The 17,803-nt window shown below is 38.4% G+C and overlaps 1 protein-coding gene across 4 annotated transcripts in view; it reads right to left on the bottom strand.

Annotated features, from left to right (window-relative positions):
- Opa1 (OPA1 mitochondrial dynamin like GTPase) overlaps nucleotides 1–17,803 on the bottom strand; it is an 80,084-nt gene that overhangs the window by 49,226 nt on the left and 13,055 nt on the right. For 2 of the 4 annotated variants that reach the window (XM_031363572.1, XM_031363573.1), the window contains 5 exons: nucleotides 14,014–14,124; nucleotides 9,625–9,678; nucleotides 6,107–6,211; nucleotides 2,860–2,946; nucleotides 2,101–2,214 (listed from right to left, as the gene is read on the bottom strand). In XM_031363572.1, coding sequence (XP_031219432.1) covers nucleotides 2,101–2,214; nucleotides 2,860–2,946; nucleotides 6,107–6,211; nucleotides 9,625–9,678; nucleotides 14,014–14,124 — 471 coding nt within the window. The remainder of the gene's footprint in view (nucleotides 1–2,100; nucleotides 2,215–2,859; nucleotides 2,947–6,106; nucleotides 6,212–9,624; nucleotides 9,679–14,013; nucleotides 14,125–17,803) is intronic. The other 2 variants (XM_031363575.1, XM_031363574.1) reach the window with 1 other exon arrangement.

The following is a 17,803-nucleotide window of genomic DNA, read 5'->3' as shown; positions in this document are numbered from 1 at the left end:
GAGAGGCTCTGCCAGTGCCTGACTAATACAGAAGTGGATGCTCACAGCCATCCCTTGGACTGAGCACAAAGCCCCCAATGGAGTCTCTAGGAGCTAGAGAGAGAACCCAAGGAGCTGAAGGGGTTTGCAGCCCCATAGGAGGAACAACAATATGAACCAACCAGTATCCCCAGAGCTCCCAGGGTCTAAACCACCAACCAACGAGTAGACATGGAGGGACCCATGGCTTCAGCTGCATATGTAGCAGAGGACGTCCTTGTGGGATATCAATGAGAGGAGAGGCCCTTGGTCTCGTGAAGGCTTGATGCCCCAGTATAGGGGAATGCCAGGACAGGGAAGTGGGAGTGGGTGGGTTAGTGAGCAGGGAGAGAGGGGGGATGGAGTAGGGGGAGTTATATGGAGGGGATAAAATTTGCAATGTAAGTAAAGAAAATATCTAAAAAAAACAAAAGTACAGCCTTATTACAATGAACTCCAATGTCTAAAAATTGTTCTTATTTTGGGTTTGTACCACAGTAAGAGCCAAGATTTTAAGCTTTACTAAAAACAAAACAAACAAACAAACAAAAAGACTTTATTTATGTTCATTTAATAACATGTCCATAATTTTTATGATTGGTATCACAATATATATTGTGTTGAATATAATAAAAAAAAGAAGAAGAAAATCAAACTCTTGAATATCTACCCCAAACTGGACCTCCTTAGATATTTCTTTGCTAATAACACTCTTTAATCTGTTCAGGTCAAAACCCAAGTCCTTGATGATTGATCTCTTTTTATCAATCTGTCAAGAAACCCTGTTGGTTCTTTAAATAGTTTTGTAATCTCACCAATTCTTTTCACCCCATTAATACTTCCTGCATCCAAGTATGACCTAATCCATCTTCCTTTCATCTGATTTCACAATTCGACCTACCTTGACAAAAATCTCCTTTCAACACAGTAGCCAGAGCCTTTTTGAAGGTGATGGAAGTCTGCTCAGGATGTCACTGACTTCCCATTTGACTTAAAATAAAAACCACAGCCTGTAAACTGGCCTAGCAGGCCATACTGATCTGCTTATCCCTGCCATCCATTATCACTGAGGAGTTAGCGCACTGGCCTCTTTACTGTTCCTCCAACAGCACTGCCTCTCCCCACTTAAGAGCTGTGCATCAGCGAATCTCTTGCAGCATAATTGTACCAGATTGCAACACGGCTACTTCCCTCACTCTCTGTAAATCTTGGTTCAAATGCCACCTTAGCTATGTCAGCTACAAGTGTCCTGTCATCCCCATTGCACTTTCCTGGCTCCATTTCTAACATACTAGAGAGTGTAAACATTTAATATGTATTATGCTTATGGAAAGAATCTTTTTTAATTTACTGCACACTGTCTAAAGACAGGTATATGTGACCCATGGCCCATGGGCTAAATGTACCTTAGAATAATTAGGAATGTGACTCAACACTGAATCATAAACTTAATTAAAATATTAAGATATTTGTTTATTTATTTGGTAATTTGGCTGCACAGTTCTCAAGTGTTCTATCTATAAATACCACAATGCTAAAAGTTTACTCATGCCTGGTAGGTCAGTGCTGGCACATATTAAGAGCTGAATAAATATTCTTAATTAAGAGTCTACAGCCATTTACTTTCTTCCTGTCTCCATTGGTGGGCTGTTAGTGGTTTTATATATTGCACATGCTCAGTGTGCTCCTTTACCCCAGTGACTATGTTCTTGCAATGGTTTCCTCCTACCATTTTTTCTAGCTTAACAGATCATTTTAATCAACATATAAATACTCTAGGAAATTATCTACATTTGCTGACACCACTTGCAGTATTCTCATTCTCTGAAAGCAGCCTCTTTGTGTGTCTTATTCCAGATAACATAAAAAGGCCTTACAGTGCCACTGAGAGCCTGGGCCTGGGATGTCCTTTCCCCTCTTCCTTCACTCACTCTCAGCTCTGGATATATGTGCCCCTGGCTGTGCCCCCTACAAATTCCTACAGCTGGGATGATCTCCAGCGTTGTGTGAGAGCCCCTCTTTAGCTAAGTCTGAATTCCACCACTGAAGCAGGGCTTCTCTGAGGTCAGCCTCCCTTCCTACCTTCACTGGAGAGCGTGTCATCATCTCACCAGATCCTCGTGGGAATATCCGTGCTTGAGCAATCATTTCTAGCACACTTGTTTTTCCAGCACTCTGATCTCCAACCACAACAACCTATCACAAGACAAATAGCATGCATTAGTATTTTTATGATACCAAATTAAATGTAAGTAGGGTTTGAATGATATCATTTAAAAGTATTTTAAGATATTTAGAGCTATAAAAGATATGGTCAAACATATAGTACAAAAAAAAAAAAGATATTTAGAGCCAAAAGAAGTGTTTTTTTATTTTTATTTTTATTTTTATTTTTTCAAAGAATGAAGTTTGATGCATGTAGGCACTGTGGAGATACACACAGCAAAAGAATTAATTGACTCCATTATTCATATTCAAGTTTTTAGTTTGGAAAACTATGCTAATTGAAAGTTATTTCTAAAACCAGATCATTAACTTTCCACAAATATTTTCCATAACCAGTTTACATTTTACAAACATACTTTTTGATTCTGTTAGACTAATTTTCATCCATATGTTTACTTTTTTTTTGCCTAGGTATTTTAACATTATAATGAATGTATAATGGCAAATATCTTAACAATTTTCTTTCAAAACATATATATTTACTTTTATGGTCCCCAAAATAAGGAACAAAGCAATGCTTAGTATTTGAGGTATTCTGGGAAATGCAGAAATTACTATGATACAAGGAGAGAACTTTCCTGCTGACAGCAGGTCCCTGTCTATTTCCCCCTTTACCCGTGGCAGGTGATCTTGTGTATTGTAACTGGCATCATAATCAGAAAGAACATCAAGAACTTCAGAATACATATCAATTAAAGATTTCTGCAAAAAAATTAAAATTAGAAAAAGTCAGTGAAAAAAATCAAATAAAACAGATACATCAAGAGACAATGCAGATAAATTCAAATTTGCATTGCTTTTTTCTTATTATGTTTTCATAGTAAAACTAGTATAAGAATTAATGATGCTTCTTCAGTTTATTTATTAATTTAGAATCTCACAATCTAGATAGTAAAAGAGAAAGCCTATTGACATTAATGAGCTAACCACTAACACCATAAGAGTCAAATATATGGTCAGGTGACTAACTAACAGAAAATCACACTCTGCCAAGTCTAGGCTCTGTGAGAAGAACAGAGAAGGGGAAAGGAGTAGAAGGCAGGGAGCACACATGTGAGAGAGGACAGGAAGCACATGCATGTTGAAGAGGGCAGGGAGCACATGCATGTAGGAGAGGGCAGGGAGCACATGCATGTAGGAGAGTGCAGGGAGCACATGCATGTAGGAGAGGGCAGGGAGCACATATATGTAGGAGAGGGCAGGGAGCACATGCATGTAGGAGAGTGCAGGGAGCACATGCATGTAGGAGAGGGCGGGGAGCACATGCATGTAGGAGAGGGTGGGGAGCACATGCATGTAGGAGAGGGCGGGGAGCACATCCATATAGGAGAGGGCAGAGAGCACATGCATGTAGGAGAGGGTGGGGAGCACATGCATGTAGGAGAGTGCAGGGAGCACATGCATGTAGGAGAGGGTGGGGAGCACATCCATGTAGGAGAGGGCAGAGAGCACATGCATGTAGGAGAGGGTGGGGAGCACATGCATGTAGGAGAGGGCAGGGAGCACATGCATATAGGAGAAGGCGGGGAGCACATGCATGTAGGAGAGTGCAGGGAGCACATGCATGTAGGAGAGGGCGGGGAGCACATGCATGTAGGAGAGGGCGGGGAGCACATGCATGTAGGAGAGGGTGGAGAGCACATGCATGTAGGAGAGGGCAGGTAGCACATGCATGTAGGAGAGGGTGGGGAGCACATGCATGTAGGAGAGGGTGGGGAGCACATGCATGTAGGAGAGGGCAGGTAGCACATGCATGTAGGAGAGGGTGGGGAGCACATGCATGTAGGAGAGGGCAGAGAGCACATGCATGTAGGAGAGGGCAGGTAGCACATGCATGTAGGAGAGGGCAGAGAGCACATGCATGTAGGAGAGGGTGGGGAGCACATCCATGTAGGAGAGGGTGGGGAGCACATGCATGTAGGAGAGGGTGGGGAGCACATGCATGTAGGAGAGTGCAGGGAGCACATGCATGTAGGAGAGTGCAGGGAGCACATGCATGTAGGAGAGTGCAGGGAGCACATGCATGTAGGAGAGGGCAGGGAGCACATGCATGTAGGAGAGGGCAGGGAGCACATGCATGTAGGAGAGGGCGGGGAGCACATGCATGTAGGAGAGGGCAGGGAGCACATGCATGTAGGAGAGGGCGGGGAGCACATGCATGTGAGAGCCTGGAGCAGGGCAGAGAAGTGGTCAAGGGTCAGTGTTCAAGCACAAGAGCTTATGCACCCTAAGAACTGGGAAGGTTGTAATGCAAGCAAAGGACAAATGTCCCCTGTTGCTTTTCTTTGGACACTAGGATTGAGCATGGAATCATGAATACAACAGCTACAAGTAAACTACCTAAGGAATAACATGCACACACATAGGTCTGAGAATCTCACATGCATGAGATACCCATCAAGCATTTACTAAGTAAGGTTAGTGGGAACACTATGAAAGTGTAAGCATACTTTTGCCTCTTAATACACAGAGACTCCTAAATGGCATACAGCTGCTTTCACATCTGCCTAAAACTAAGCACACTTCATTACCATTGTACCTCAGAAGGAAAACACTGTTTCTAAGATAACTCTTTCCTAACCCTTGAGCATGACTTCTCAATGGCCAGGCAGCACTGTAAAAACAGTCAGCTTTCATGCATCGGGTGCTGATGATTTAGAGCCAAAGTTACTAAAGCTGTTTGTTAAACTACAAAGACATCGGATCTTGGTTCTAGAACATGTGACATGATTCACCATGATTCTGGGATGCTGCAGCAACTCATTTTTACATATTCTGAGACAACGATTACAGCATTAATCTTTCAAGTTAAAAGAACCATGTCAACTTAACACATCTGGCTTGAGTGTATGTATAAATAGTATGACTTATTTATCTTGATGACAATAATATCAACATACACTTATTTTTAAAAATTGCTATAGTAGAAAACTTCCCTTGGAAAATAAGAGTTAAAATTCAAGACAAATCAAAGTGGAAATACCAGTAAGGCAACAGTGGCATAAGTATTCAGCAAACTACAAATCCTAATTTGGGGCAGGCAAGGTGGCTCAGCACATAAAGGAACATCTCATGCAAGCCTGGTGACCTGAATTCAATTCCTGGATCCCAGTAAAGAGGAAAAGGAGAACCATCTCCCAACAGACAGACAGACAGACAAACCCATGTCACACACACATATATGTGCACACACCATAATTTTTAAAAAGTATTTAAAAGAATCCTAATTTTATAAATGTGAAAATTAGCTTAGGTGTTTTATTAAAATAGACTGATTTGGGCCGGGCGGTGGTGGCGCATGCCTTTAATCCCAGCACTTGGGAGGCAGAGGCAGGCGGATTTCTGAGTTACAGAGAAACCCTGTCTCGAAAAAACAAAACAAAACAAAACAAAACAAAAAAAAAATAGACTGATTCATAAGAAAGTCCTCTTAAACTATGAAGATCTTTATGGGCATAATATATGACAGATTTGGAAACCACAATTTATGAAATATCTACACTGTCTAGAAGTAAAAAGATGATAACATGATTCATAATTTATCGAAGTATTTTTTCATTTAAGGGATGGAGAGATGGCTCAGTGGTTTAGAGCATGGGCTGCTCTTCCAGAGGATACAAGTTCACTTCCCAGCACCCACACATCAGCTTGTACAACCATCTGTTACTCTAGTTCCAGGGGTTCTGAGGCCCTCTTTGGTCTTCCACAGGCACCAGATATGCAAGGGTTACACAGATATACATGACAGCAAATTACTCATACACACAATTTTTTTTTTAAAAAGATAAATTAAAGGATTTGTTAGTTCACACCCAATGTCAAATGTCAACGTTCTGAGATCTACTAAAGTTAGATAAAGCACCTTGAGTTTCCTATGGTGGATGCCTTTGTCATCCTTCTGTAGTACCAATTTCCTCAGCTCTTTGTTCTCCTTTTCCAAACGCTCCAAGATTCTCTGATACTTTAACTGCAGTAAGACAATATACATGACCATGTAAGAAAAAGATGAGCAAACAAATAAATATTAAGTCTAATTAAAATCTTCCAAAATTCTGAAGTTGTATGACTTAGTTACACACATTATTTTTATATTTAAATTCTCCATGACAATATAAAGGAAATAAAATTTCAAGCAAGCAGTGAAATCCATAATTTTCCATTATAATTGAGCATTTAACTTAAAATTATTTGCTTCCTATATTGAAGAAAAATTTAAAAATACTAAAAAAATTAAGAAGTTAAAGAAGTCTGGACTATCCTTAAGAAACAATAATTTCTTTGATTTCAAAAAGTAAAGCCTTCAATACAAGGCTATGACTAAAACGTAAATGATTCTCATTTGGGCCTTATTTTAACAAAGATGGTATGCTATACAATATGAACAAGTAACACCTAAGCATGCCTCATGTGATGACCCCCTTACCAGAAAACCCACAGAAGCAGATGCTTTCCAGGCATGAGTCATAAGGTTAGGGACACCTGGCAGCTTCCCTAAGGTCATCTTGTGGGAGGAAAAAGCATTTAAACAAGTCTGTCTGAGTAAGTGGCCTACATTCTTCCAGATTCAGTCAAATGTCCATGTCTGCAGAATTTTGTTTATAATTAAAATATTGACATAAAAACATGTAAGTAAGAAAATCATTTTATTGCAGGTTATTTCAAAGTAGCAAAATGGCACCACACTTTGCTTTTCAAGGTGAGCTGTTCAAACCAGTCATCTCACAAAAAATTAAGAATCACACTTCCCTATAATCAGCAGAATGCTTAGATGTACAACTTACATCACAACATGAGAAATATTTCTTAGACTTTTTAGGTTTTAAACTTCTGAGAAAATGATAAATAATAGGAATCCAAAGTGCTATCCTTATAGAATGTACAAGCTGGGCCTCATGACATGGCACAAGTATAACTACTTGCCTGCATGATAAACATATTTTGTAAAGCACTCTTTTACAGCCCATAAAGACAGTAAACCTCTAGCATTTCTTCGCTGTTTAGAAAACAGAAAACAGTCACTAGCTATAAACAGTTACTGAGATCCTGATATAGTGTTTTGGAAACATAAAAGAGTCTTTTAGGGGTTGGAGAGATGGCTCAGTGGTAAAGAGCACTTTCTGCTCTTCCAAAAGTACTGAGTTCAGTTCCTAGAAACCACACAGGGGCTAACAACCATCTGTAACGGGATCCAAGGCTCTCTTCTGGCATGCAGGTGTATATGCAGATACAGTACTCACACACATTTAAAAAAAAAAAAACTTACAAAATGCCTTTCAGTATCTGCTATATGTATTACAGGTTGAAATGATACTAATTTGGGATGCAATGCCTTAAATAAAATATATTATTAAAATTAATTCTAATTTTACCCCTTTTAAATGAAAATGAGCAACTTCCCATGCGGCCTGTGCATTCCTTTCTCTGAGCATCACTGACAGGGATGGAGATGACCATACGGCCCACGACATCATGTGCTCCCTACATTGTGTATCCACAAAAGGCTTACAACTGGAAACCCATGAGCACGGGGTTTATTTCTACAGCACATTTCTTTGTAAATATGGAATCAATTTGTAGGGAAATCTACATTTCTTTCCTTGGTACAAGTGTCAACCTGCAGCCACTCTCTAGAAGTGTAAATGGGCTGACACACATGTCCAACCTGAGGATAGTTATGAATACAGGTCCACACATAACTATGAATCTTCTTAAAATCTTACAATTTTTTTTTTTTTTGGTGTTTGTGTGATTTCATTTGTAACCTGATTGTGTGGTTCTTCAGTATGAACCTTGTAGACAACTAGGTAGTCAGAAGTTTGGACATGCTTATGTAGAACATACAATTCTCAAATTTTAGGTTGTACCATAATTACCTTAAGGGCTTTAGAAACAAAGACTGTAGCTGGGTTTAATGGTGAGCAGGCATTTAGGAGATAGGGCAGGAGGATTTGAGTTCCAGCTCATCTACACAGTGAGACCATCTCCCAAACCAAAACCATAGAAACAAAGGAGAACTTCAAAATAGCCCAAAGACTGCTGAGTTCCACTGCCAGAGACTGACTCAGAGGCTTCAGGATAGGCTAAGCATCTTTATTTCTAATCAGCTCCCAGGGAATTCTGATGCTATGGTTCCCGGTCTCTCAGAGACTAGGATCCATTTTATTATTTTTTAAAAAGAATAGTTTATTGAGTATACTGCAAGGAAGCAGTGATCTGGGCAGGAAGGAGGGCAAGGATTCTTAACTCATGGCAGAGAGGCCTCAAGAAAGACAGGGGCCAGTCAAAGCACAGGTGCTCTAGCACACAGTTACACACGGGACTATGACAAGATCAAGGAAAGCTATGCACCAGAAATATACTAGTTAGATGATTTCATTCAGATTGCCCCTTCTTGTATGTTTCCTCTAAAAAGACCCAAGATGATAAGTATGTCTTTTGGCTTATAAAAATAAGCTTTAATTATATGTTATTTATATAGAATAAATGCTATTGGAAAAGTTTATACCAGAAAGGTATACTACTCATTACATTGTATAGAACTGATATTTTTTTAAAGATTTATTTATTTATTATATGTAAGTACACTGTAGCTGTCTTCAGATGCACCAAAAGAAGGCATCAGATTTCATTACGGGTGGTTGTGAGCCACCATGTGGTTGCTGGGATTTGAACTCATGACCTTCCGAAGAGCAGTCGGTGCTCTTCCCCACTGAGCCATCTCACCTGCCCTAGAACTGATTTCTAAATAATGATTTTTATCATTAGTCCTAAAAGATTGATCAGCTTATACCATGAGGCTATCTTTAGAAAAAATTTTATATTGATTTCAGGATTCAAATAAATAAATGAAGAAAGAAAGAAGGAAGGAAAGAAAGAAAAGAAAGAAAGAAAGAAAGAAAGAAAGAAAGAAAGAAAGAAAGAAAGAAAGAAAGAAAGAAAGGAGGAAGGGGTTTGGGGGTTCATTAGAAATATGTGAAGTCTCAAATTTCTTTACTTTGTATCTAGCCTTGCAAAGTGACAACGTAAGCATTAGATAATATAAGGACAAATACTTTCACCCATTCCTCCTCCACAATAGTTTATCTTTAAAATCAGAACAAGATTCACTCCAAATAGGAATCTCTTTATAAATAAGTTAATCTGGTATTCATTTGGTTTCCTCTTTATTCCCTATTTCTCAGTTAGCTTTTGTCAATATAAAAATTACTGCTAGAGGTCCAACTTTTGCTTTGCTGGAAAAGGAACACACTGTTTACATCCCTAAAGAAGTTCCTGGGGCTGAGGCTGCTGCTCATGTCACAGTGCTTGCCCCAGTTGTTGATGCCTTGGGCTCAGCGCACAAGGAAAGAAGTGCTGGCTTCTCTCACTGACTACAGTTACCTGAGTATGCAGAAGCTCTTCTTGAAGTTGGTCAATCTTTTCTTTGTCTGACACCTAAATATTTAAAATAGATAAATTAGGGTTAAATACAATATATAATAAGTTTTAATGCAGCACTAAGAGTATAAGCATATTTAAAATAAAGTTTAAATCAAGTGAATATTTAGGATAATAAAAAAACTGATATTCATCAATAAAAGTAGTTCATCAAAATCTTATGAAATAGAAGTACCAAGGAGTCACTGTCCTGTTACCATGCTAGTCATCTGTTACCAAAGACTTGTTAGAAACAGCAGAGATGAACATCTGGGCTTACTCTATCAGCAGCTTGTTTTATACTAAGGCATAGGAACCTAATGTCTTGAGCACTACCATTTCTCTATTAACATCTATGGGGAAACCATACATGTTGCTATATACAGCTACTGAAAAAGCTCATTGTATTTTCTAAAGAACAACTTTCAGCTTCCTCACTATCAGCAGAGATGTGCATAACAAATACAGAGAACAACTGGCATGTCCAGAGAGTTATGTGGAGCCAGAGGCTTGTTTCTAAATTCAACTCCAATGCAACATCAGCTAACTTTCAACAGAGCAGAGGTGTCTGTAAAAAGGAACCCAAGTTAAGCAACTAAAGCTTTTCTGAACATAAAAAATAAAGTTCCCAGGCATTGTGCAAACTACTTCAAATTGTTATTAATAGTTCTAATACAAACTATTTTAAAAGCTACCAAGTATGGTGTAACAGAGTTTAAAGTAGTCACAATACAATAGAAAGAAAATACAATGAAAATTATGTCACAAGTGTGCAGTGACTTCTTGACAGGGCATAGAGTTATCCTCAGATCTTAAATGATTTCCTTATTGAGGTAGACGTTAATAAATCTTGTCCATGCTACAAAATGTTATTTTTAGATTTTTAACTCTGAATTCTAAATAACATTTCTTACAATCTCCCCGTTTTCTTAGATGACACTACATTTTTCTCCTTAATGTACATGTTTGAAACCTAAAATTATTTTGAAATGAGATTTTGTAACAGAAATTTTGTTTTTAGCTTTGAGTGGGAAGAGACTTGCTGATACAGTCACACTTTCATTTTGATTATGTGTACTCAAGTAGACTGGACAAGAATTATTAAGTCTCTTAAAATGTGAGGAGGAGTCAGGCAAGTGGAAGAGGACAAATATGAGTCAGAGCACTCCACATTAAGATCACAGAGCATGCTATCATTCTGTTAAAAGTATGATCATAAACATTTGTGATGTAGATTAAGTTCCTGGTTCATTTCAAAAGTACTGTGATTTACTTTCTCCCACCATCCAACTGTAGTGAATCTACTGTAAGATATATGAACACTACTACTACAACTACTACACTGAGATTGCTCTGCTTCTGCCTCCCAAGTGCTGGGCTTTAAGGTGTTTGCCACCATGATCAGCTTTGGGTTTTAAATGTAAGTTGAGAGATTTTCTGAAATATAGCCTGGATTACTATAAAAAATTCAATGTTACTCAGCATGTGGAATAAAAATTAAGAAACTAAATTAAATTAAAAAGTTAAAATGTTAATATAAGCCCAGGGCATTAAAGGTTAACTTAGTAGTTTGGTTAAAGTGAAAGACTATATAAGAAGGCAAAATAATTAATTAGAATATTACAAAAAAAAAGCATACTTCCTAGCTCCTTCATTTAAAAAGGATCAAAATTAATGTTTTAAAGTAGGTGGTATAGACAGAACTGAGATCTCATTTTCCCCCCTAAGATCTAGGATGAAAATTCTTAGGTTTGGTGTAAATGCAACTTTTTCATGTTTTCTTAGAGACTAGCATGAGCTATTTCTGATCTGTCATTTATTGTAGTTATTTTTTTTTTTTTAATGTGCATGGTCGTGTCTGTGTGTGTATGCACATGTGTATACCTGTGTTCATGTGTGTAGAGGCCAGGGACACTACACATCCCCTTAGAGAAAGGGTCTCTACTGCTCTAGAGCTCTCTGATTAGACTCAGCTGGCTGGCCAGGGAGCCCCAGGAAGCCCATCTCTGCCACCTCAGCACTGTGACACTGCTACATGGGTTCTGGGGGTCAAACTCAGACTCTCATGCTTGTAAGGCCTACACTCTCCTGCTACCTTTTTAGACAGCTTAGATATGTTTTCTTCCAATGGTTTTACTAGTAAAGCTCAGCTATTTACAACATGAGACATGCTCTGTTGTGTAGTATATTTAGTTTTTACTAGGAAATGAATTTTAAAGTCACCCTGACAGGAATGAAGCCAATGGTGTTGAACCAGAGCATTTCTACAATTCCAAGGCTGTGAACCTGATGAAGAAAGGGTGGGATCTTCCACACAAATGGGCTCAAAGAGAACAACATGACTTTAGAATTTATTTCCTCCTCCTAAGTCACTATGGCTGTTCTAAAATACTGAAATATGTATCTGACAATCTCTGGAAAATCTGTGTACATATTCACAGGAGGAAAATTACCAATACCTCCTGCTTCTGGTTATCTTATTTGCTCAGAAAATATAGGCAAACGGTTTACTTCTAACAAAATATTAAAAAAAATAGAGACCTAGATTTTAAAGAACAAAGAAATAATTACTTAAAGGACTTAAAGTGCCTATGGTTCATTTTAGGCCTCATATAAACCTTGAATACCTAGAACGATAAAAATCTCAGGAATATAGATTTTGACCGTGTTGGGAAAGAGCTGATGTCATCTCTGCACTAACATTAGGGAGCAGAGGAAGACAACGTAAGGAACTAGATTTTCAGGGCAGTAAGGAGAATGGGCTCATTATAGAATAGCATGAATTATTTTTAAAGGCCCATTAACTTTCACACAAGGCAACTACACAGTGGGCAGGAACAAGCCCTGGTTGGTGTCCCACTATTTGTTCCTTTACAAGCAAACCAGACAGAAGTATACTGTCCTATCCTTCTGTCACTATCCTTCATGAACACCAAAGAGAAGAACTACAGGGTCACATAAATAACCACGTAAACAGACCAGGAGTGACAGATGTCACTAGGAGTGACAGGTGTCCGTTTAAGTCTGAAGACACACTTGTAAGGCAGGACTAAACTCAACGCTCATGTCTGGACTCTCAGGAAACCAGCCAGAATTTATTACTTAAATCCCTGGAATGGTCAGAATTAGAAGCATTACTATAGTCTTAAACTGCATCTTACGTCTTACAATGGCAGACAGATGGGCCTCATTTCAATCTTATCATTATGAAAAAAGGCCAAATTGTAACTGGTACCATACTCATATTTCTAAGTAACATTCCAGAACTCACAAACTCTTTCCACTTCTTTCTGGGACAAAGCTATGGTATGGATGGCTCAGTGAAGGCATCTACCTTCTTAGAATATTTAAATGATATACTCACAACATGTGTAAAAATGTTTAAAATAAGTCATTCCTCAAGTCAAGAATCTACTTTTTTCTTCTCTCTCTCTCTCTTACTTTTATTTTTCCTTTGAGACAGAGTTTCACTTTTATAGCCCTAGCTGTCCTGGAACTTGCTCTGTAGACCAGGCTGGCCTTGAACTCACAGAGATTCACCTCCCTCTGACTCCCGAGTGCTAGGATTAAAGGTATTCATCACCACTGCGCAGCTAAATCTCTTTTAACCACAAAGATGAAATAACTTGTTTTCTTTTTCTACTTATTTTATTCATCCATTGTAGTTGTTGGTTACACAGCCACAGAACTGAGAAAAGGGAGGGAATGACATTAGGCAAACATGAAACTATAGTGAGAACTCTCCAGCATTAACCACCACCAAGATTAGCCAGTATAAGCATTTACTAAGCCTGTATCTATAACATCCCTTGATTTAAATATAAGAGCAAATGAGAGGCTAGCTATATGATTGATTCTTTTTCCTGAATACAGTTTGAACATAGCTTTAATACTTCTCTGCTCTTAAAAAAATTCTCTAAGAGATAAGATAGTTTCTGAATATAAATGCATAATCATTACACTTATTTCCCTGTGATAAAAGTCTGTACAGGATAGAGGGACCGAGCCTATGGGACTTTGACCTATTGGTTAAAAGCACATTTTTAAGGATTTCGTATAGCTTCAATACCCAATTATTTGAGTGAATCAACTGTACCATATAAACAACTATCCATAATTTCACTCTCAATGCAAATGTTAGACTCACAGACAACCTAAATTGCTATACTTGAGCTCTTATGTTGGGCTTTGGCTACATTACCCACTTTAGTGGGTATGATGTATCTTTTTTAATTTACTTTGTTAAAAATAATTTCCAATGACTGGAGTCCATCAACAGATTAGGGTGATACGATCTTGGCAGAAATGGCTGATTAGTGTGATGTATCAGTAGCCCCTTAAACCATCCATCACCTTGCGCTTCTGTTGGGCATAGCTCGTGCTATACTGGCCAGCGGCTCTGCGTGCTTCCTCTTCATGCTCTTGAATTTGCTGTTGTAAGAGAATGAGCTCACCAAGCAGACCCTGCCATGAGTTTACAATGAGGAGAAGAGGAAAATTGGGGAGGGAGAACAATGTTAAACCAAAGGGCACAACAGAAGAACAGATGTAAGACAGGGAGGGATGGACAGTTTAAAACAAAAATGGAAATGCATACACCGAGAGCGCTGTCCCACAAGTGGGTTCTGCACTGCACTTCATTTTCCCCTCAGTAAAATTGGGTGTCTCAGAAAAGCAAAACAGCATGTCTTAAAAAGTGAGAGTGCAATTACTGCTGACTAAGCAGCCAGTCAGCTGGTATTAACAGAGTGAAACTAGATTGACGGGCATGCACAAGGAAGCCCAGCATGGCAGGTCCCTGGATTTCTGGGTAAAACCATTTATAAAATTGCCAATGTTCACTAATGTATGCTGTTGACTTGAAACACTATATATGCAATTTGACTGCATTTTCACTTTTTATGAGCTGTTCTGACACAGAAATAGGCTCTGATAAAGTAACTGAGCACATACCAATTACTTAAAAAAAACATAATTAAGATACTGAGAGAATACAGTTATTATGAAAACTAAAAAGTAAGAGCCAGTTTGGGCCATATCACCTTTTTCTCTCTAATATTGATTCTACTCAAATCATTAAAAGTTAAGCTGGTAGACTGTGATTACATTGCGTGCACATGTGGCACAATCTTAGACCCATGTGGTCTTCTGTGCCATTCTTCTCAGAGTGGCAGGTGCTGAGGTAAGGTGGGCAGTGCTTTTGTGTTGTAAACTGCTGGCTTTATGAGAGGCCAACCTTGATATATACAAAGGAAAAGACAACCAAGAATCAACAGTGATACCAGAAAAATGAAAACAGTGAAGTTCCAATGAACAACCAATTTGAATAGTGTGTTAGAAACAATGGGCTCAGACTTGCCAAGTCATAAAACTAAAGGTAAGAAAGCTAGTAAATATTAAAAACAACCTAAACTACGACTTCAGAGCTTCAGATTTAAAAAAAAAAAAATAATAGTAAAAAATACCATGTTTTGTATTGTCAGAAAGTCTTTCTCTTTTTTCTCCCCCAAGACAGGGTTCCTCTGTATAGCCCTGGCTGTCCTGGAACTCACTCTGTAGACCAGGCTGGCCTTGAATTCAGAAATCTGCTTGCCTCTGCCTCCCAAGTGCTGGGATTAAAGGTATTTGCCACCACTGCCCAGTCCCAGAAAAATCTCTTAATATAAAAATGCTGGTTAATGCTATGTTCAAATTTTAGTTTGTGGGTTCACCCAAGGGCTTACTTAATTTACCTTACATAACCCAAGAACTTAAGTAATCATAAAAGAGGTCCCAAAAATAATATGGGGGGGGGGCAGGTAGCAAGCATTACAGTAATAGAAAGATTGATGTAAAATTTGGGGATTCTGTTTTATTCTCAGTTTTGACACTATGATCATTGTCAATATCAGACAAAATGTATGTGTGCTGCTGAAGCGAGCACAATATCAGACAAAATGAATGAGACTGCTTTACAGCAAATCAAAGGATGAAGAAGCTTGAAATTTCAACATGTTTCCAGATCAACAGTATAAAAGGTACTCATAAAACTTAAAGCTATCTTTTAAGATATATATTTTTAAAATATATATTTTAATATATATGTACATTTATTTATTGTCATTGACAAATTTATCAAAGTCACCTACCAACTATCTTCATTATCCCATAACTTTTGTCATTCCATACATTAAATAAAAAAAAGTAGTTTAACAGTGTTATCCACTTGCTCATTTATCTTGATGACCATGTATTCCAGCCACCCATCTGCTCAGATCACACAAAAACAACCGTCTTTAAAGAAGGCTTCCTACGTGAGCCTGAAGGTGTGTCCAACCTTCACATGCAGCAAAATCACAATCTTATGTAAAACATTGCATTGGTATGAGGTTTTTGTTGTTGTTGTTGGGTTTTTTGGTAAGTCAATTATGCAGTTTGAATGTGTGAACTTTGTAGACCACAACCAGTGTCACAGTGTCAAAAGGCTGGACACACCGGTAGCATATCTGTTACTATTTACTTACCACTAATACTCTATCTTATGAATTATCAAGTAATTTTGACTTAGCTTAACTGCCCCACTCTGTGTCACTGCTTATGTCTAAGCACAACTGTATAGTTAATATGACCATATCTATTAGACTACCAGGAAATACTCTCTTTCTAGTGACACCTCACTCTCCTTCCAAGTCTGCTACTGAAGCACTGTTATGTGAAGATAGGTGAAATTAACTGTTACCTCCTAAAAAAAAGTAGGAGAAAACAAGAATTAGACACAGAAAAAAACTATTGACAACTATACTATGCATCTTAAAATCACCTTTCCCCAACTTTAAGCACCAAATCATAGCTGTACCATTACTAGTCTCTGAGAGTGCAGAACAGCAAAGAGATGGACCAGACGTAGCCTCAGATATACAAAACACATCTTTGCCAATGAACACTCTCCAAAGCTTGAACTCTTTGCTCTCAAGAAATGGTCATTTAGAAGCTATTATATATAAAATACAGACAGTAATTGTTACAAATCACAATTATGGATTAACAATTATAGAAGGTAATTTCTATAATTTACCTTCAATAATTTATAAAATAAAGCTCCCCTTTGAGACAGGTTTCACCACATACTACTAGCTGGCCTGGAACTGGCTCTGTAGACCAGGCTGGTCCTGAACTCACAGAGATCTGCCAAGTGCTGCCATTAAAGCCACTATGCCTGGCTTAGAAAGTATGCGCTTTAATATTCTGGTCATTGTTACTTTGACACTATAATTTTGTCTCATGTTTCAGGTACAATACTTACAGTTATAAAAAAAATGACAGCATCAAATTAAGAAAATTAGTTTTAACAAGAGTTCTACAAAACAACTAAAAATATTAGTTCAAGATTTAATGAATTTGGTGGAAAAGATTTTAATAAATTTGAACTATTATACCATGGTCTAAGTATTAGGTTCCTCAAATTCATAATGAAACCTAGCCCTCCATAGCCTCTGCATGGTGATGAAGTCACAAGGCCTCCAGGTTAAGTGTTCTTGTAAAAGAGACTCCAGGAGCTGCCTAGCCTCTTCTGCCATATATACAGACAATGCTCAGCAGACATCGCACCCACCAGCACCTTAATCTCATACCCCAGCTGCAGCACCAACAGGAATGCACTTCTGTTATCACTTATAGCATCTGTTTTAAAGCTGGAACAGGCTGACTACATTACTTGCTATGTTAACCAGACAGGTCTCAAAAGCCTCGGCTTCCAGCAAGCCTTCTTGCTTAGCCTCCTGAGTGGCTGGCACCATAAATAAAGTGTCACTGTTTGAGTACCTAGCACCTTACATAAGGTCTGGCACATTTGAGATGTGTTACAGGGTTTGGCATGTTTTGTTGCTTGAGTAAGTCAAGCACAACTGATTTTTACCTATCAATTACCTGTTTCTAGTTTAAGGTAATTTAAGTTAGGCCAGTCATTGGTTGGCCATTCCCTTACTTTCTACTCTCTCTTTATCCCTGCACCTCCTATAGGCAGGAACACTTGTGGGTTGAAGGTTTTGTGGCTGGGTTGGTATCTCCATCCCAGGGAAATCTTGCCTGGTTATAGTAGGTGAACATTTCATATGCCCTACTGCTTGGAGTCTTAGCTTAGAAACTTCAATCAGGATGCAAAGTA

This window comes from Mastomys coucha, unplaced genomic scaffold (assembly GCF_008632895.1).
Source record: "Mastomys coucha isolate ucsf_1 unplaced genomic scaffold, UCSF_Mcou_1 pScaffold12, whole genome shotgun sequence".
Taxonomy (NCBI): Eukaryota; Metazoa; Chordata; class Mammalia; order Rodentia; family Muridae; genus Mastomys; species Mastomys coucha.
Note: the sequence above shows the minus strand (reverse complement) of the source record. Positions and strands in the feature narration are given on the sequence as shown.